We start from the raw sequence: 21,994 nt of genomic DNA on the forward strand, positions 1-21,994 counted from the left end.
GCATGCTTGTTTATCTGTTCATTCATTCTTTATTATTATTATTATTTTATTTTGAGATGGAATCTTGCTCTGGTCACCCAGTCTGGAGTGCAATGGCACAGTCCTGGCTCACTGTAACTGCCGCCTCCCAGGTTCAAGCAATTCTCCTGCCCCCTGCCTCTGCCTCCCGAGTAGCTGGGACTACAGGAGCATGCCACCGCGCCCAGCTAATTTTTGTATTTTTAGTAGAGATGAGGTTTCGCTATGTTGGCCAGGCTGGTCTCGAACTCCTGACCTCAGGTGATCCAGCACCTCAGCCTCCCAAAGTGTGGGATTACAGGTGTGGGCCACCGAGCCTGGCCTTGTTCATTCATTCTTTCAGGAAATATTTATTAAGTACCTACTACGTACGAGAAGTTGGCAAGTTACTTTTAAACAACCCCAGCTTCTTAGAACTTTCAAAAGTAGAGCAAACAAAAAAGCACCTTTTCAATTTTTGTTAAACACAGATTTGTAAGAAATTCAAATACACAGACAGGTCTTTGTTGTTCCCATGAAGGAATGCAGTTTAAGCTAAAATATCTATCAACGGAGATGGATTGTAAATACTTAAAAGCTTGGGACCAGAAAACAGGGGAGTGCCCTCAGCCCCATTGTTAATTTGAGAGCCAGTGTCCGTCCATTGTCAAAAATCATCTAAATGATCCCATCTCCACCTCTGAAGCACAGAAATCCACAGCAGCAGAGATCACAGAGGGCAGCGTTGTCCAGCTACAGGGAAACTCGGCCCACTCTCCACCCTTCTTGAGCCTGGGACTCAAGATTGGGCTGGACAAGGTGGGGGCAGGGCCGCCTGCTGTGACCAGTGTCCACAGAAACTTGCAGCTGGCGAGGCCTTGATGTGGTGGAGCCAGGCCAGGAGGGGCAGGCGAGGGGCACTGTTGCCTGCATGGTACGGGAAGCTTTTGGCTCAAACAAGCGCGTGGACCAGGGACTGAGGCAATCCCACTCTGCCTGGTCCCTCCTTGCTCACCACAAACCCCGTGTAAGGGGAAAAATGATATGACAAGAAAGGCTCAGGGAAATAGCTACGACCAGCTCCTTGGGGTCTTCCCCAACAAGTTGAACTGAAACATTGAGGAAGGAGGATCATCTCTGAGAAGGGTCCTGAAACACGCCGGAGGTTATACATGCTTATCTGCACCCCTCATGCAGGCAGAATGTCCCCATAGAGCCCTCAAATCACCTTGATTTCCAGAAACCTTCAACTTCACACCATTCCCCTCTGTCCACCATCCACTACAAATCTATCATAGAACAATTCTCTTCCGTCTCCTTGAACCTAAACCCAGGTCAGTTAAAGCAGCAAGATCCTATGACATACTCTAACGAGTGTCAGTGTGTAGATTACCTGAGGATTGATAAAATGTCCAAAACGTCTTCTCGTTCCTTAAAGAAAAAAGCTGTCAGTATGACAGCATGCTGTCATTTCGACTTGACAACCATGCATGCACTATGAGGCCTGCCACCAAGACTAAAGCCGTGTTGAGAGAAAGACTGTCCTGGAAGCCATGGGAGAGTGTGTGTGAAATGAAGTCACACGTCCTCGGTGAGGTCGAGGCAGCCAGGGCAGGGCCCGCTGCACCTGTGGGGTGTTGTGTGCAGGAGAGGGGCGGCCTGAGGGAAGCTGAGCTCGGCCTGTTCTGAGCAGGGGAAGCCACTCCTCATAAGATGGGGAATCACAGCTTCAGCTCAGGCAGTGGGAGGCTGGATGTCCATCTTATGTTGTAACCATAGACTTCTTAAAACTCTGCCAAGACTCCCGCGGGGCGGGGGGCAGGGAGCAAGGCCCAGTCTAAACTGCAGGATATCATTTCTGGTTTCAAGAGATCATTGGATAACCCCAGGAATGTGGTATGAAAGCAGGTCAAGTCCAACTTTCCATATGACACACGATTCCTGTTGCAGGCAGAAGGCAGGCACGGCCAGGAAGGGAGACACCCAGGGGCCCACCACCATCACCACCAGCGGGAAAGGCCTTGTCAAGCCACAGAAATATATCGCTCTCTGTATATATTCTTTGGCTTGCAAGTCAGCCGTCCAGCCAGCACCCCGAGCGGGTGACTGCCCGCGTGCCTACCTTGCGCCGGGGCGCCAGCTTCCTTTGGGTTTTGGTTGCGGGCCTGCAGTTCCCAGGGCGCTCCATTCCACCATTCTGCTGAACAGAAACTCCTTCCTCAATCATCCCGCCGGCTGGGCGGGCGTTCAACGCATCCCAGGTACCAGGGTTTCGGACACGCGCCCGAGGAGCAGCAGCTCCTGTTCTTGGCCCGTTTTACCCATGGGGCGAATGCTGTTCATTTCACAATGGGGCAGAATTTCCCCTTTTAAGGAAAAGATCTTCCCTGGGCAAGAGCCAGTCGATTGAAAACACTCTCAGCCCAGGAGAGTGTAAGTACCCAGCAGTGGGCGGCAGACTTTAATTTCCCTATTATTAATGGATTCCAAAGTGAGGCTGGGAGGCTGGGGAGGGTGGAAGCGAACAGTTGAGCTTCCGAGTTCTGCTGCTGCAGGGGCCTGCCCCTCCTTGAATGATGCCCTGGGGATTAGTGAGTTTGGAGAATGGAGAAACCCAGGGGATCCTTAAGAGGGGAGTTCACAGGGACAGGGCGGCAGGAGGTCGGTGGAGGTTGCTGAGCTCTTAGTTACCCCGACTCATTGTGTCTCTCTAATTACCACTTGCTCTCAGAGTGCAGTGAGCTGATATCCCAATAACACCTTTGTTCTCTCCACCACCTAATGCTAGCAGCAATTTAAAAACAGAATCCAGTAAAACAGCTTTACAGAAAAGCTAAGAAAGTTTTAAAGAATGCATACTGTGCATCTAGAAAGGGCTGAGAATAGTTTACCTTCAATGAGGACCATTTAAGATATTGTTCAGCTCGCACATTAAAAAACAACAACAACAACAACAACATTCAAAACAGTGTCATATGAATGACTCGACTCCACAGTGGCTGTTTTATTTCACTGTGTGGATGACTTTGAAGGTCAAAACACTTTTTTACCATTTATAAGTACCTCAGGCCCCCAAACTACACTTAATTCTGTTTCACACAAAGCCAGTTCTTTTTCCTGAAGAAATCACCAGCTTGTCAGCGTCGGGGAGAAACAAGAGGGAGGATCTGTGGGTTTGCAAAGAAAATGTTCACACTGTGGAGGTTAGGAATGAGTCCACGTGTTTGGACAGGTAATGTTTCTTTGAATGTATTAAAGGCAAAACTAACACTGAAAAAAATTCAAAATGAGGTGACTTCACTTACGGGAGATGTAACATTAGAATGAAAACCTCTGCTTACCTGGTTACAGGTTTTCTTCTCCTTGTACATTTCCCGAGTGCTTCTTCTTTTTAGGGAACTCTGAAATAGATCCAAGTGACATTCTGTGACCAAGGGCTCACATGTGACAGCCAGCATTAGCAAACATCGTCCCCACAGGTGGGGACACACACTGGATGGAGGCTGTTTCCCACCAAAATCAAGAAACAACTTAGAGTCAATGTGTAAATGCAGTTGGAGAAGTTGCAGGAGGTCTTTGAATCTTAAGATTCTTGAAATCCTGATTATTGTATTTGGGGTATTCCTTAAGTATTCAGTTTAATGAAAAAGGAGAGTGGCTGGGATAATTTTAACAGTGCAGAGAAGGCAAGAAGAGGAGGAGAAAGGCAGGAAGTTTGGGAACAGATAACTCATATTTCTGGAGCTGGTTCACTCTCCAAATCATGTTTTGTTTGGGCTAATATGAGAATTAATTGGTGTTTCCTGGCCAGGTGCAGTGGCTCATGCCTATAATCCCAATGCTTTGGGATGCCAAGGTGGGAGGATCATTTGGGGCCAGGAGTTTGAGACCAGCCTGAACAACATAGTAATAAGACCTTGTCGCCACAAAAAAGATTTTTTTATTTTATTTTCAGATGGAGTCGCTCTGTCTCCCAGGCTGGAGTGCAACGGCGCGATCTCAGCTCATTGCAAGCTCCGCCTCCCGGGTTCACGCCATTCTCCTGCCTCAGACTCCCAAGTAGCTGGGACTACCGGTGCCCACCACCACGTCCAGCTAATTTTTTGTATTTTTAGTAGAGACAGGGTTTCACTGTGTTAGCCAGGATGGTCTCGATCTCCGGACCTCGTGATCTGCCCACCTTGGCCTCCCAAAGTGCTAGGATTACAGGCATGAGCCACCGCACCTGGCCACACAAAAAATAATTTTTAAAAACTTAGCTGGGTGTGGAGTCGTGTGCCTGTAGTCTCAGCTACTAGGGCGACTGAGGCGGGAAGACTGTTTTGAGTTCACGAGTTCGAGGCTGCAATGAGCTACGATCAGGCCTATATACCCCTGTACTGTAGCCTGGGCAACAGAGCAAGACCTTGCCTCAAAAATAAACAAACAAACAAACAAACATATAACTGGTGTTTCCTGAGTGGCCAGATAAAAAGTGCTGTGAAGGAAGAAGAAGGGCGGCCCTTGTTTACAGACAAAACCTAACTAGGTTGTGAAATTCTCAGAAAACCCACTCTAATTCATGGCTAAACCTCCATCTTAAAGATCTTACAAAGCTCATAACTTATTCCTATGTGAAATGAAGGCCTTGGCTATGTCCTTCAGTGCCTGGGAGCCCTGCCTAGTTTTACATTATAGACTCCAGGCAAGAAATTGCAAATACATCTGAAAATACAAACAGAAGTATGAGTAAAGGGGCCTAGGGGTGTCTGCAACAGACTAACTGGGAGATACGCCAGCTCCTGCAAAGGGAAAGTGTGAAGGCAGAAAGAAATGAGGAGTGAGAAGCCTCCTAGAGGAATATGAACGGATTTGTAGCCTCTTAATCTGCAAAGATTAAGTTAATCCTGAGGAAAGCTGGAAGGAAGCAGGTGGGGAAGCAGAGCTCTGCTGGCCCCAGACTTATATGGCAAGTCTGCAAAAGGAAAGAGATTGTCCCCGACACCCACCTCCCTCCCCTCTGCACCTCCACCTCGGGGTCCAGGACCTCATCTGAGATCTGCTCAGAGCCCTGACTCTCTCGGCTTTACTCCCAGGTGCCCACCCTGTATCAGAAGAGTTTGCAAAGGAGGCTATATGCAAGTCACTTACATCGCAGTTAGAACTTAAGTTCATTAACTCAGTACTGTTCACATTTCAAGTGTCTCACTCTCAGAATGCCAGCCCTTGCCATTTATTGGAAGAATCCTAGGTTAAGAAACAGTTAAAATTCTAGCTGACCCTTGGCCTCTAGGAGGCTGGAGACCCGGAAAATATAAAATAGATAATTGAGAGAAGGCCCTCAGGGCAGAGGGCTGAAGAGGGCCACGGAATCACCGAATCACCGTGAAGCAGGGGCGGCAGGCTCCCTGACTAACAAAGGTGGAGGGAACCCCAGCTGCAGAAGGCTTCATTTCCTTTAGCCTTTTTGGTAAAGCGGGTCACACTACAAAGAGAACCAGTCTCCACCAACAGGTAAAGGTAAGCCTGTCTTAAGGACAGCTTGAATTTCTCCACTCTTAATAAGGAAGTTCGCCAAGATTTTCACCTTCATGCTTCAGTTAAGAGGTTTCTTTTGTTTGTTTTGTTTTGAGACAGAATCTTACTCTGTCGCCCAGGCTGGGGTGCAGTGGTACGATCTCGGCTCACTGCAACCTCTACCTCCCTGGTTCAAGCGATTCTCCTGCCTCAGCCTCCCAAGTAGCTGGGATTACAGGTGCACACCACCATGCCCACCTAATACATATATATATATATATTTTTTTTAGTAGAGATGAGGTTTCACCATTTTGGCCAGGCTGGTCTCGAACTCCTGATCTCAGGTGATCCACCTGCCTTGGCCTCCCAAAGTGCTGGGATTACAGGCATGAGCCACCGTCCGCGGCCAGAGGTTTCCTTTATTTGAATGAGCTGAGTGAGATAAATCCTGATGATTCAGCAGGCTCTCTCCCAAGCTTTAACCTAAGGGACTTAATTCCAGAGCTGTAATAGCGATCAGGGCCCGCAGTGAGTGCAGAGCCTGCTGTCCCTGGCTTTCATCACATTCTCCCAATGTACACACTGAAAGAAAACTAAACAGAAGTAAAATGAAAGCTAGAACTGGAGACAAAATCTATGCAGAATCATGGGCTGCTGCGTTTCAGGCTGGAGGCTGGAGCACATTCTGGGTGGGAGCCCTTGGATGGACTCTTTTAGCCACCCCTACCCACCCCATGTCTCCCCTTCCCTTGCTGATGGGCTGTCAACTGTAGCTCTGAGTCCTGCCATCCTTCTAGCAATTCACAGAACAGGCAGGGAGTCATGGGACGCTCCTCCTCCATTCACAGTGGCAACTAGAATGAAAAACACTGCAAGGGTTAAAGTTTTAAAGTTAACCAGAGGCCAGGGGCGATGGTTCATGCCTGCAATTGCAGCACTTTGGGAGGCTGAAGTGGGCAGATTACTTGAGGTCAGGAGTTTGAGATTGGCCTGGCCAACATGGTGAAACCCTGTCTCTACTAAAAATACAAAAATTAGCTGGGCGTCGTGGCTTACACCTGTAATCCCAGCTACTCGGGAGACAAAGGCAGGAGAATCGCTTGAGCCCAGGAGGTGGAGGTTGCAGTGGGACAAGATTGTGCCACTGCACTCCAACCTGGGCAACAGAGTGAGACTCCCTCAAGAAAGAGAGAAAGAAAGAGAAAGACAGAAAGACAGACAGAGAGAGAGAGAGAAGAAAGAGAAGACAGACAAGAAAGAAAGGAAAGAAAGAAAGAAAGAAAGTAAGTAAGTTAGTTAGTTTAGTTAACCAGAAATTTGCAGAACCTGTATGAAGGAAACCATAGAACACTGAAGATCAACATAAAATAATGCTTAATGCTGCCTAATGGGAAGACCTTGTTATAAAGAGACCATGTTTCTTCTGAACCATTTTGGAAGTATGTCATTTTAACCAAATTCCTTAAAACACACACACACACACACATTCGAAAACAGTGTGTGTGTTTATGTGTATTTATACGTACTTTTTATGTGTTTGTGAGGGTGGTAAGAATGGACAAAATAATTCAAAAACTCATCAAGAACAGAAGTTGGCAAACCATAGCCCTCAGGACAAATCAACCCACAGCCTGTTTTGTAAACAAAGTTTAATTAGAATACAGCCTCATTTCTCACTGTCTATGCCTGCTCTGCACTGCAAGGGCAGAGGAGAGCACTAACGACAAACTGTTAGGGCCTGCAAAGCCTCAAACTACTTCACTGACCCCGATTTAGAAAAATAAATTGGTAAAAATTGCCAAGAACACTTTGAAAAGGAAAAATAATGACAGTATTTGTGCTATTAGATATAAAAATACAATGGTTCGGTGCTGGTACAAGAACAGACAGATTAATGAAACTAAACAGAAGGCTCACAAATAGATTAAAGAATACATGAGATTTTAACAATTGATACAGGTCATATTTTGAACTAGTGAGGAAAGGATGAACTACTTGGTATGTGTTGGTGAAACAACTATACACATCGTGAGATCAAAAAAGATGAGACACATACTATATCGAGATAAATCTTAGATGAATTAACATTTTAGATGCAAAAAAAATCATAAAGGCATGAGAAAAAAAAGATGAACTGATGTTTGTTCTTGGAGTATGGCCTTTATAAACACAGAAACAAAAGCAGAAACAGCCGGAGAAAAGATTGATAGATTGGTAAGATTTTTAACTTTAAAAAAAAAATACATCAAAAGAAACCACTTATAGTATTAAAAGACAAATGACAAACCGGAAAGAAGATGTTTCTAACACATGACAGACAAAAGAGTAGTATCTTGCAAGCAACACAAAACACGTCTTAATAAAATAAACAGACGGCCAATAAACACAATTACTGACAATTAAAACAAGTTTTTTTTTCACTTAGAGATTTATAGATTCAAAAAATTAGGGCACTCAGTGTTAGCACGAACCCAGGAAGACGTGCACTTCTGTGCAGAGGAAGGGGCGGGAGAAACCCACAGCATCTGGGGTGGGGGATGGTGGTGCAGCTCGGCCTTACAAAGGCATAGGTTGAGAGGCGTAATTCCACCTCTGGGAACATACCCTAAGGACAAGAGACACGCACCAAGATTTATGAATGAGAATGTTCTTCACAGCACCTTTTACCATCATGAGTACTATGGAGGTATTAAAAATTTTTCCTTTTATTTTATTGTATATATTTAAGATACACAACATGATGTTTTGATATGCTCATCTCAGAATACACACAGTGAAATGATCGCTACAGTTAGGCAAATCAACATAACCATTATCTCATACAGTTACCTTCCTTTCTTATTTTCTGTGGTTAGCATCCCTAAAAGCTATGCTCTTGACAAATCACTAGTACATAATACAATAGGACTCACTATAGTCCTCATGTTGTATACTAGATTTCTAGATACAGTCATGCTTTTGAAGACTATTTAAGGACACGGGAAATGCTTACAACACACTATAAAGAAAATACAGGTTACAGACAGCATATATTTAGTGATCTCAAAATGCTTAAAATATATTTATATTTAACATATAACATGTATTATATATATCATATATTAAATATTAATATATAACATATATATATATATCATATATATATATATGTATGTTAGGAAAGTGGCCTGGAGCAGGATACCCCCAAATGTTAATGGTCATCATGTTCAGATGACAGAATTACTAGTGATTTTCGCTTTTTTTTGGTGGCTTTTCATAAATGATCTACAGTAAGTATTATTTCCTTTAAAATGGAAAAAAAAAAAAGGTCAGGAAAATAAAACTTGTATTTTAAAGATGTCAGAGAAAAGAGACTATCACAGATCTTCCTATGTGGGATTGCAATAACGATTCAATGGAAGTTATTCACCAGTTTCTTGGGTCTCTTCCCATAAGCTGATATTGTTTTCATCAGCTTGGTCCTTCGAGTATAGCCTATGCATATGTGGTTGGTTAAAAAGACCAGGAAGCCCCCTGAGGGTTGGGGAAACTGGCCAGGTACCCCACTGCATTACACATCTCCAGGCATATGGTCCCCTTGGCCAAGTGCCAAGCAGTCATGAGGAACAAGCACTGTGCCTCCAGCACGGAGCCGTGCAGGCTCCTCAACGGCCACCTGCCAGGCTCTTGTCCAGTGTCGAGTGCTAGATGCCACCGGACCCTGGGTGAAGTAACCGCGGGTGTAGGACAATTTGTGTGCACATCAGTCATGCCCAGTTTATTCCTCTGGATGCCTCAGAGATCCAATGGAGAGTCTCTTCCAAGGAACAATGAAGGGAAGAGGTAAATGCAGACTATTAAATAACATGAACCCCCCAGTGGGGGCTTTGCCTGGTGACTAATTCTACTCCCTCCTTTTAGCCTGATCAACTGCCAGCAAATCAATTGCATATTCCTACTGAAAAGAAAAAAAAATTAAGTTTGTGAATCCAAACTGAATCCATCTAAGGCGGATGCTTTGCTGAGTACTGAAAATGATTAAATAAAATACAAAGTTAGGCAATTATTTGGACTTTCATGTCAATTCTTAATGCTTCCTATTTTAAGTTGGCCAATTTCTTCCAAATAATTTCAGAAAAATTCATAAGCTCTCAATGGCTAAAGTGTGTCAGAGACAGACTTTGAAAGTCTAATTTTTTTAAAAAATTTAGATTGGTAATAAAAGGAGACAAATAAAAATTAAGATGCTATAAATTATAAGTCAGTATGGGAACGAGGATGTAGAGGCAGACTGATAATTTTCAGAATTCTTACAGATTCTTATTATTTAGAAAGTTTATAGGTTTTTGGGGGGTAGTTTATAGCATACACAGGCATAAAATCAGATTAACGAAATGAAGGTACAGAGGTCTTCAAGATTCCTTTACTCATATTAAATTGGTCATGGGAGCTCACACCTGTAATCCCAGTACTTTGGGAGGCTGAGGTAGGGGGATCATTTGAGGCCAGGAGTTCAATGTTGCCTGAGCCACATTGCAAGACCCCATCTCTATGATATAAAAAAGATTATTTTACCCATATTAAAGTTGTCATGTAAGTGCTACAAGATGGATGTGAAGGATGTGAATTAATAGGCCTCGCGTTCAGCCAGAAACACTACATCCTAGCAGGAAGACGCCCCCTCCCCCTTCCTCCTCTTCACTCATGCCTTTATTTGTTTCTATTCTAAATATTATGCCGTAAGAGGTATTATTTATTTATGTTTTCACCTATCCCTTTAACAGTTCCGGGGAGCCTGGTTCCTTTCACACCATGGGGCTGCTTGCTTCACCTCGCACTGGAATTTCACAGCAGGACCCAATAAACACAAATCCCCTTCTCGGACCCAGTGGAAACCCTCCTTAGCCATAATGCAAAGGAAACCCTTTCTCCTTGGCCCCGTTAAGAGCACAGTAATGATAATGATATTAACAACTACCATATGTGCTGGGCACTCACTCATGCCAGGCACAATGCTAAACTCTCTTTACACATCTGTTATGGACTAAATGTTTGTGTCTCCCCAAATTCATATGTGGATGCCCTAATTCTCAATGTGCTGGTACTAGGAAGTGAGGCCTTCGGGAGATAACTAGGTTCCAATGAGGTCGTGAAGGTGGAACCCCCACAGTGGGATTAGCGTCCTTATAAGACGAGGAAGAGGCACCAGAGCTTCCTCTCTCTGCCACGGGAGGATTCATCGAGAAGGCAGCTTTCTGCAAGCCAGAAAGAAGGTCCTCACCAGAACCCAACCCGACCTTGGACTCTGCGGCCTCCAAAACTGTGAGCAATAAATGTGTTCTTTAAGCCCCCAGCCTGTGATATTTTGTTACAGCAGCCCAAGCTGACTAAGACAATATCTAATCTAATTCAATCCTGACGAGAGCCTGGGGACACATTATGTTATTACCACTGAGTAACAGACGAGAAAACTAAAACACAGTCAAAAGTGGGGTAATGTTTCAAGATCCCCTAAACTTGGAGATGGGCTACCAACCTGGGCCCAACCCTAAGCCTACATTCAAGGTCACAGCCCTCAGACCCTCAGAGCCACCTTCCAGGGCTCTCATAGCCCAATCGCCCATATTTGGGCTGTTTTCTGGTTTCTTAGCCCCAAATTGCCAATTTTTCTCATCCAAAAAATCTTTGCCTTTCTTTAGCGAAAGAGCACAAAGGACTATTCTAGGAATGGTTACAAGTTGCTACATTCGCAGGTGCCTGATGGCTATGAAATAATAATTGTTGGCACTGATGACTTCTCAAAGGATCTGAGACTGCAGACAGCAGAATTCCTTATTTGGAAAAGTAAGACACAAAACTATTATTAGAGGACAAACGTTGTAAGTAAATGAGAGAAAGAAGAGGAAAATTACATTGAGACGCTTTGGCTAAAGAAGAGTGGAGCCATGAGCCACAGCATGGTTCAGGATTCCCAGCAGCCAAGTCAACGAGTTTGGGAAGGTCCCAAAGGCAACAGCCTGTCCAGCAAGTGGAAGGTCAGGGTCACCAGGCCACCTGGGATGGACACAGGTGCCCAGCACACCCCCCAGCAAATGCCACTTTCTCCTGGAGGAAGAACGCTGCACATGCAAACTCGGGAACACGACATACATTTGCTTTGCAGTATGAGTTGGTTGGCTCATTTTAACCTTTGTGATATGTACCTTGAAGCCTAGTTTTTGGAAAAAGCTAGGTATGTTTTGGCTAAAACATACTATCACATAGTACTCTGAACCAACATTGCAAAATAAACTAAACCAAAGCTAATGAAGTAAAACTGTAAATGACAATTACAGTGCAAAGTAAAATTGAAACTGATGACCATGACAAAACTATAATGATGACTACACCCAAAACACAAGGATCCTTCCCCCAGATTGCAAGAATCCAAACTGTGCACATCCATGCAGGCACTCAGCAATACCATGGAGCATGGTAGGAAATACGGAAGCAGAATCATACATTTGAGAAAACCCTACACATGAGCCCTTGGGCATTTACAAAAGTTGAAAGTCTGTAGAAACACATGACATTTGCCTGTCAGACTGAATATAAGGCTGTGTCTTTTAGAAAATAATTTGTTCCTGGCCTGGCGTACTGGCTTATGCCTGTATTCCCCGCACTTTGGGAGGCCAAGACGGGTGGATCACCTGAGGTCAGGAGCTCAAGACCAACCAGGCCAACATGGTGAAACCCTACCTCTACTAAAATACAAAAATTAGCCGGGCCCATGTGCTAATGCACACCTGTGATCCCAGCTACCTGGGAGGCAGAAGCAGGAGAATTGCTTGAACCTGGGATGTGGAGGTTGCAGTGAGCCAAGATCGTGCCACTGCACTCCAGCCTGGGTGACAGAGCGAGACTCCATCTCAAAAAAAAGAAAATAATCTGTTCCCACCTCTGCCATTGGTCTAGTGGAAGGAAATCTACCAGTCCATCAAGAGAGGCAAATTATTTCCTAGTTTGATGAAATAATGCAAGAGAGTTAGAACTACTTTGACAACAAAACAAAGCTGAAAAATCATACAAATAAATGACATATTAAAATGTTGCCCTCTTTTCAGAGAAAACCCATCATCAGTTTTTCAGATGCATGTAATGTGAAAAAATATTTAACTGTCAAAGAGCACATAAGAAAGTTCTGAGCTACTCCTGATACTATTTTATACTAATCTGCCAGTGTCCCTACAGACCCTCTGATTTGACTTTAAGTATCATTCTAATTATAGAGTACACCATTACAGTAGTAAAACTTTGTATATACAGGTGTCAAAACTCAGTAAATGTGAACTAAGATCTGTGCATTTCTGTCCACGTGAGTTTACTCAAAAACTATATAAACAAAAATTTAGCTCTAGGTAACAACGTGTATTTTGGAGAAAGTGAATAGGCATCTACAATTTATTTTCAAATGCACCGAAAAATAAGATGGGTGAATGAATAAAAAGATGTGTAGACAGACATGTGATAAACCGAGTATAGTACAATGTTAACACACAGTGTGAATGGTGGGGATAACAGGTGTGTTCACTACAAAATTATTTTTGCTATCTGTTTGAAAATTTTCACAACAAAATATTGGGAAAAACAAAATCAGGCACATAAATTTTCATTTGCATTAAAAACAGTTAATATTGTGTAGCCATTAAAAATTGTGATTACTAAAAAATTTTAATGACAAAATTTTTTATAAAAGATTCACCTTTTAAACATAGGATTAAAAATATATACTTAATATAATCTCAACAAGATTAAATATTTTTGTCTTGGAAATGTTTGGAAGCAAATACACTAAAATGCTAACAGGTCTTATCAATGGGGAACAGAATTATGGATGACTTTATGTTTTTGTTTATAGATTTTTTTTCATTCCCCCAAATAATCAAGATTAATATTATTTTTTTTTTCAAATCAGAAAGGTTCTTATTTTTTAAGGACAACGGAATTGACCTAGTGTAATGCAAACATCCCATACCTTCATTAAACCTCTGCTCCGTCTCACCTGGAAATGATGGACAAGACTGATGGGCCCTGGGTACTCAAGCCAGACAGAAATGAGCAGGAGATTAAACTGCAGGATTAACTCCCAGGCAGGATTAGCTCTGTGCCATTGTGGATCATCAAATACCTCTTTGCACAGAGGACAAAGGGCTTAATGTATATCTGAGGACAGCAAATAAAACTCTGAAACCCTAATTGCCTTCCCAGGCTGAAGGCTTCGTATCCAAGAGACTCTCCCACTAGGCGAGGCCTAATAACACCCTGTCCAACTTACCGACCCATATCTGCCTGGGATTCTTGTTATCTGGAGCCACTGCTTGGTTCCATAAATCATCTACTAAACTGTACTGAAATATCAAAAGCATCACTGGCTAGCATTACTGTACAAAAGCTATGGATGCCCCTTGGGCAAATCCTCAGCAATTCTCATCTCCGAGCACTGGCAGCTTGGATCCCTAGCTCTAAGCCCCAGGGCACGATACTTTAAGTGATTTAAGAGGAGGGGGTAACTTTCTGCTCCATGATTTCATGATTCTTAAGGAGCAAAAACCCTCCCTCCTCCATCAGCCTCTGCCACTGTCCTGGGAACTACAGACGATTTAATTAGGCAAGAGCAGTAACAGCTGCAGGGAGAAGCACAGGATGCAACCTGCTCCTACAACAGGACAAACCCCTGGAGGCTAGAGAGCTGCTCTGACGCTGCGGTAGGGGCTGGCCAGCCCTGGTCTTTGAGGTGGGTCAGCCAGTGAGGGCTGGGAATGAACACGCTTCTCCTAAAAGGCAACCTGGAAACAGAAAAAAATCATCAAAGAACAATACCCAGCCCTGGGACTCAGGACGGGCACAGAGCAGAACAGAGGGAGGGATGTCCCAGCTGCACCTGCCCACCCTCAGCTCTGTCCTGCCGAGCCCTCTCCGAAGAAGGCGGCTGGGCCAGGGCTACAGCTGGAAGCAGGCATTCGGCAGAAAAATAAACAGCCATGCTTTCATGTGATGAAAACCAAAGAAGCCAGTTTGATTATCTCTGGTGCTGTCTGGAATGAACACACAGGCTAAGAAGGTTAACACCCCCAACTGTGAATATCTCTGCTAGTATATTATATTTATGAGACAGAACATTGCAGACAGTGTTGAAAAGCAGGATCAGTTGCCAGAGCTGGTGTTTTCACTGCAGCCTTTCAACAGCTAAAGCCATCGTCTGCAAGTCCCCACTGGGACCCTCCAGGCCCCAGCCTCTGATGCAGACCAGGACACAGAGCCTACAGAGTGTCTCTGCAGCAGCCACAGGAGAGCAGCTGCTCCTTTCTCCCAGAGCTCGGACAACTCATGCTTCACCTAGGTGGGAGCTCGGTGGATCAGCTCACAGAACAGACGCTCCATGGAGGATGAGGGAGGAGGCCTCAGGAGGCATCATTCTTTGGCACACCCCTGCTGAAATGCAGGCCTGGAGTGCTCATTAACCACGCCTTTCTTGTGTGCAGCATCTGCTGCATGCTTTTAAAAACACATGAATCTCATGTTTTGTCTTCTAAATGACACCAATCTATGACCAGCTTCTCACATCTGAGAAAATCCAGATGTTGTTGGATCTTTATTTGCAAGCTATAAAAATCCGGAAGACCTCCTGTGGGTACATAAGGGCGAGTGCGTGCACTATTCAGACTTGTGGCAGCATTGTGTCAGGATGGCTCCTCCTGGGGCTGTCTAGATCCATTTGTGCAATCAGGCTGGTTTCTGAGTGGACAGGAGGAAAGAGGCCCAGTCAGGGAGCTCTGTTTGCTGGAAGCTCTGCCTGCTTCCTTCTCTGATGTGGCTGCTCCCTGCTGGGACAGACCTCACATCTCCCAGGAGCCCGCATGACTACTTCTCTTCTATCACTGTTCCAAGGATGAAAGTACATGTCCTGGGTCCTTCTAATGCTTAGGTTCTCTGATTTTATTATTCAACAGAATCACTCCCACCCAAAAGAGAAGAGAGAAGCTTCCTTGAGGAAGCATGGGAGGAGTGGCTTGCCCGAGTAGCTACAGCACCCTCCTGTTGGCACTTCCATCCCTCGTGTGGTTGGTTCCACTTCTTCCCGAGGACGGGCAGTGGGAATCACTACCCCAGAAGAAAATGGAGGCATGCGAAGGTTAAGTGACTTGCCCAAGGACTTGTTGGGGGAAGGAGGCTCTCGTTCGAGGGTGCTCTGCTTGACCACATCACAGCTGCCTCTGACGCACACACAAGCAGGCCACCAACAGTGCAGAGACTTGGTGTGGAGGTACTTCTGCTCTTTCAATCAGTCGTCTGTTCAGCCAGTCATTTCTTGCCCCTTGGGTTCACTGGGGAAGAGCGTGGGTGTGTCTCTGGCACAGTTGCCCCAACTTTCCATCCTCCTTCTACCTCCACCCCGCTCACCGGCTGCATCAAGCTTCCTAGGGCACACAGGCCTGCAACCATGACATCTATCCTGAGGTGCAAATGTGCTTCAAAAAACTAACCGGTGTTCAGAGAAGGAGCCTCTTGGAGATCAAGCAGCAAATGGCCTGCAGGTAGGTGAAGGCCAAGGGAAGAACCTTCCTTCATCCCACCGGGTATCAACTCCCTTGTTCTTCTTGCCACAAGTTCAAGCTTTGAGGCAGCCCCACGGTGCCCTAGTCACATAGCCACATAGGCCACTATTTTGTTTTGACTCTTCTGGGCATTTTATTTCTCTCTTTTGATCATTGGGAGTAATTGCACCTGTCAGTGCCTCTCAGTGCTGACTGTGTAATTTTAACTGGTTTTTAAAAGCCTCCATGATAATGCCTTTAGAAAAACTTTGAAAATTCAAAGTATAGTTTGTTTTGCATTGGATAATGAACTTTATTCCAAAGGTGACCCAACATCCTTACAAAGTCTCAATTGTCCAGCAACCATGTGAAAGTGCCCAGGCTACGCGGGTAAAATGGAAAGATGAATTAAGGACATGGACGCTCACGTCCAAATTCAGGCACATCGAGCCAGCCTGTGGTCTCAATTTCCTTACTTAGAAGTGCAGGGTTGGGGGCCAGGCCTGGTAATCCCAGCAGGAATTACATGCCTGTAATCCCAGCACTTTGAGAGGCCGAGGCAGGCAGGTCACCTGAGGTTAAGAGTTCGAGACCAGCCTGGCCAACACGGTGAAACCCTGTCTCTACTAAAAATACAAAAAATTATCTGGGCATGGTGGCAGGCACCTGTAATCCCAGCTACTTGGGAGGCTGAGGCAGGAGAATCACTTGAACCTGGAGGCAGAGGTTGCAGTGAGCTGAAATCGCACCACTGCACTTCAGCCTAGGCAACAAGAACGCAACCCCGTCTCAAAAAAAAAAAAAAGTGAGAATAATACCTTCCTTATATAAAGCATTCTTTTAAGGATCAAATGAAGTAATATGCTTAACAAGTGATAACCATAAAAAGCAACAGTACCCTGCCAATTATGATTCTTTTCTTGCTTAATATTTTTCAAGTGCTAATCACCCCCTCCTTTTTTTCAAAGTAGAGAAAAAGACCCACTATTAATCACTTTGGCTTTCTTCTCTCTCTAGGAGAAAAATCAATGTTTAGAAAACAGGCTTTTTCACTCTGCGTGGAAAATGTGTGTTTGAAGTATGAACTTTTTTAACTGTGTGATTTCTATCTATTCTACATATAGAACAGAATTAATTTAGAACCCTAACTTCACATCACGAGTATATAAAGTCTGAAATAAAAATCCCAATCTGTTAATTCCTAGGAAAAATTTTCACAACAAAATTCTCTCCCACAGTAAGAGGGCATTATTTCTATCATTTCAGGGAGATAAGTGGGTCAGATTTTCCACAATGCAATTAAGTATGCCAAGAGCCAATGGCAGAAGTGATTTCACACACAATTTATAGGATGAGTCAAACCACCAGGAGAAAACCGATGATGTGTGCTCTCTCCCCTGCTATTAGGGCCTCATTATCAAAGGACAGACACTCCTCTTCGGAACTGACAAGACTTTTTGTCAACATATTAAAATCAAATGAGCAATAAGGCTGAGAGAGACCTACTGAACCAAAGGATATGTAGAAGCATGAAGCAAATGAAAGGGAAATAAAAGGAAAAGAAGTTAGGAAAGTGTGAAGCAAAGGAAAGGGAAATAAAAGGAAAAGAAGTTAGGAAACCTCTTCCATACAAGAGTTTTGGGTTTAGATGGAAAGTGAGACGCTTAGAGTGTGGCACGAGCTGGGCTGGAGACTCTCTGCTTCGGTGGCGACGTGAGCCAGATGCGCAGGCACGTGACATCTCATCTGGAAGTGAACTGGCATCCAATTGGAAAAAATGAGGACAGACTTAGATTATGTTCCGTGGGGACTTTACAGCAGGTTGGACCCTGGGGTCTGGGCGGGCCCGTCAGGGAAGCCCCAGTCTGTCGGCCTCATTCCTACCCCAGGATGGCCACTTCACAGCTGTCCCTTTCTTGGACATCGCTTTCCTCCTCCTTGATTTCTAACCCCCTGGTAATTCCTGGTTTCAGTTTTGTTTTCTTGCACATAACTGAAGCCAGACAGAACAACTCGGCACATCTTGTCACAGGCCCCCTTCCTCCAGACAGACATGGGACATGTTATCAGTGAGGACGTATTGAGCGGACTTGGTTGTGAACTACCATTCCAGGGGGAGAAGAATTTCTTCGTGCAGCTAGCAGGTCATTTCAGCCTGTAGACTACATAGAAGACTTTATAGAAGCTACCAAACAATAATTAAGAATGAAATTAACAAAGAGGAGACAGAGTACACGGAAACGGAAACGTAACTCAGCCCAGAAACAGCCACTGTGACAATAGATGGGTGCAGACGCTGCTTCCCAAGCCTGAGCGGGCACCACACTAGCCCCCTTCTCCCTGTGCTCTCACGCTCATCTCCTCCTTCCCGCCTATCCCACAGAGCCTCAGACCTCCTGCTTTTCCTGCCCCTCACCGAGAGGGGCTCCCCGCTTGCTTCCTTCCTGCACACCCCGTGCTGCGCATGCTGTTGTCTTCTTGTACCTCCCTTTCAGCTGTCAGCATGATCGCTCCTGTTGTCATCCCTGTGGGGGTTCTGGCAGTGGCTCTGTCCTCAAGGGTGGAAGCCAGGAAGTCATCATCGATTTCCGTCCTTCCTCACTCCATGTAGGAAACTGCCTCCTGTGGGACAGCACCTTTTCTCTATGTTCTTCTGTTCTCCATGGCCAAGGAAGACTCCGTCATCCCGACTATTCATTTGAGAGCTTCCTTAGTGGGGGCATCCCCCCAGGGTTGCTCTCCTTAATCAATCCTGAACATTGAATAATGTTGGGCTGGGAGCAGTGGTGGCAGCTACCCTGGTTGAAATGTCCCAGCGCACACCGCGTGGCTGCTTCTCGGCTGATGCATGGGTTCTGTACTGTGCATTCACAGGCAGGGGTGCAGCTTTACCATGGAGACTGCACAGCAACATGCCAGGTACCTGCCCTCATGACGGCAAGAGGATGCCGTTCAGCGAGGTGTCCTGGAACCTTCTCTTGGAAAATCTAAACTTACAAAAAGACATATTTTAAGGCACTAATTATCAGGGATTCAAACCTATACCAATACTCACAGCAGCACGATTCACAATCACCAAAAGGTGGAAATTACCCATGTGTTCATCAACACATGGAAGGATGAACAAAACCTAATCAGTATGTACCATGGAATTCTATTCAGACATAGAAAGGAATGAAATTCAGATACATGAATACACCTTGAAAATGTTATGCTAAGTGAAATAAGCCAGACAAAATATGAACGAATACTGTACGGCTCCACTTACATGAAAATACGGTTAGGCTGTGTCCCCACCCAAATCTCATCTTGAATTCCCACATGTTGTGGGAGGAACCTGGAGGGAGGTAATTGAATCATGGGGGCAGGTCTTTCCTGTGCTGTTCTCGTGATAATGAGTAAGTCTCACGAGATGTGATGGTTTTATAAAGGGGAGTTTCCCTGCACAAGCTCTATTCTGTTGTCTGACGCCACAGAAGATGTGCCTTTCACCTTCCACCATGACTGTAAGGTCTCCCCGGCCATGTGGAACTGTAGGTCCATTAGAGCTGTTTCTTTTGTAAATTGTCCAGTCTTGTGTATGTCTTTATCAGCAGCACGAAAATACACTAATACATATGAGATACCCAGAATAGACACATTCATAGAGAGAGAAAGAACAGAGGTTACCAGGATGACGGGCAGGGAGGGGAGTGAGGGATTATTGTTTAATAGGTACAAGCTTCTGTCTGAGATGAGGAAGAAGTTCTTGAAACAGATAATGGTGATGGTTGTCCAACACTGTGAATGTACTTAATGCCACCAAATTGGTGCTTAAAAAAGATTAAAATGGTAACTTTTATGTTATGTATATTTATCACAATAAAAAATACTAATTACACCAAAAATTGTCTATTTTCAGTCAGAAGCACCCCAAACAAAGCTCTACATGTGACTCAACCTGGCTTACATTTTGGGCATCACTGTGCAATCTGTGATTTATTGCACCTTCCATGTGAACAGCCCTATACGTTCGCTTTTCTCTCCTTTTATGGCCAAGAAGCTAAGACAGGCGAGTACTGCCTTTAATCTGTAAAATACACATCCAGATAGACCCAGACTGTTTATAAATTTTGTGAGGGCAGCCTTTAAACAGCGACCAAAGCTTTAGCAAGTTTTTTCTCCAAAGACCTTACTTTTTAAAAAAATGATGACACACATTTAAAATTTTTATATTATTACATCTCTAAAGGCAGTTTCTTCTCTCTGGACATTTCAAGGCAATATATTTTAATGAACCATTACACGCATCGTTTCTTCATAAGAAGTCACCATTTCTCAATCCTTATTTGTGGAAAAATATTTCTAAAATTTACCAGAAAATACTAGAGGAAGAAATTTTATTTTCTAATAGAGTTGTAAAATCTTAAAATTGGTCGGAAATAATGGAAGAATGCCTTCTACAAAAGCCCATATTTGCTTTATGTAAATGCACATATACATACACACAGACACACACACACACACGGTTTCTTATGGAAACACGGGAAGAAAAAAGAATGAAAGGAGTAAAGAAGGTTGGAAATAACGGAGGTAAGGAAAAAAGGAAAGAAAAAATGAAAACATTGCAAGCATTACTTTCTATTCCTGATACAGCTGTAGCTGACCCTCTGTATGGACTGAGAAGTCAAAACCCTAACATTTGCTTCCTAGCAGGTCAGTGGGGCCACCTGCTGAGATGACAACGCATCCCCCAAAGAGCTGTCCTAGAGAACGCCAGGGGAGTCAGTAAACACGGCGCTTGTATCGCGTCTAACTTTAGATGGCCAACACTTTATATTCGAGATCCCCAATCCTAATACCACCAGTATGAGGTGGGGACTCTTGTTCTCATTTCCTGTATGAGGAAACAGGCTCAGAGGAAGTAACTTGCCCACCACATGGCCAGGATTTGAACCCGTTCTCCTTCCCCACAGCCTGCGACCCTCCACAGCCCGGCGCTGCCTCTCGGAGAAGGGACTTACAAGGAGGCAGGATGGAATCACTGAAGGACCGTCCACCTCCTGCTGACCGCTCTCGCGTTCCAGATGGACATGAGGCGAGCCCACGTTTCAGAAGAAGATATGACAAGTAAGGTGCTGTGGCTTTGTGGATTTTGGTGACTCCCAAAGGGGGCAAATAGGGGTTCAAGCACTTCTCATACAGCTGGAGTCGCTTCTGACCTACTTTACAGCACGGCCCGACGTGCCGTGGTGGAGCAGACCCACCCTCAGGACACCAAGGCCCCATGAGCATGAGTCCCCGGGGCCCCTTGGAGAAACCTGGAATCGCAAACCACGCCACCCTCCCTCGGCCAGGACGTGCACCTCTCCCTGTCGGGTGCCACCTCTATCCCTCTTCAAGCTCTGGGACCCCCCGCAGACCCAGACCTGGCATTTTCTAGATTACTGGCAGAAACAGAAAATCGATTATAATAACAGGGTGACATTTGTGGCCATCACACTTTTTTCTGGAAATTTATGCCAATTATGTGCTTCTCTAAAAATCCTGGGCTTGGAAGGGCAACTCCCTTGTAATAACAGCCTCGTCGTGGCCTCCTGCTCTTTGAAAAGGTTTCTTCCCACGAGATTGTTTTTGGGTTGTGACAAATGAGAACCTCTCCAACTCTCCTGCCAGAAGGGTCTCGGAGTGCCCTTGGGAAAAAGCAGCCTCAGAATGAACTAAGCACACAGGGAAAGGATTCAGGTTGCATATTCCTAGCTGTACGGAAGAAATCATAGTCAACTCTTCACCCTCAAGCAGTTAATGTTCCAGCAGTCTTTGAAATCAACAGGATTCTTTCCAAATTCCTCCTGAACTCAGCTCAGATACCAGCTAGTGACCAAGAATGAACAAAGTACTGAGCCCCAGGAAAGATGCTGAAAATACTTCACAATGTTTTTCTGCTTTGAGAGGAACCAGCATTTACT

The 21,994-nt window shown here is 44.7% G+C and overlaps 1 protein-coding gene across 3 annotated transcripts in view; it reads right to left on the bottom strand.

Annotated features, from left to right (window-relative positions):
- The window catches only part of MTCL1 (microtubule crosslinking factor 1), a 124,400-nt gene that overhangs the window by 50,699 nt on the left and 51,707 nt on the right, over nt 1–21,994 (bottom strand). For all 3 annotated transcript variants that reach the window (XM_025365365.1, XM_025365367.1, XM_025365366.1), the window contains one exon: nt 3,339–3,398. In XM_025365365.1, the coding sequence (XP_025221150.1) occupies nt 3,339–3,398 (60 nt within the window). The remainder of the gene's footprint in view (nt 1–3,338; nt 3,399–21,994) is intronic.

The sequence above is a fragment of the Theropithecus gelada genome, chromosome 18 (genome assembly GCF_003255815.1).
Source record: "Theropithecus gelada isolate Dixy chromosome 18, Tgel_1.0, whole genome shotgun sequence".
Taxonomy (NCBI): domain Eukaryota; kingdom Metazoa; phylum Chordata; class Mammalia; order Primates; family Cercopithecidae; genus Theropithecus; species Theropithecus gelada.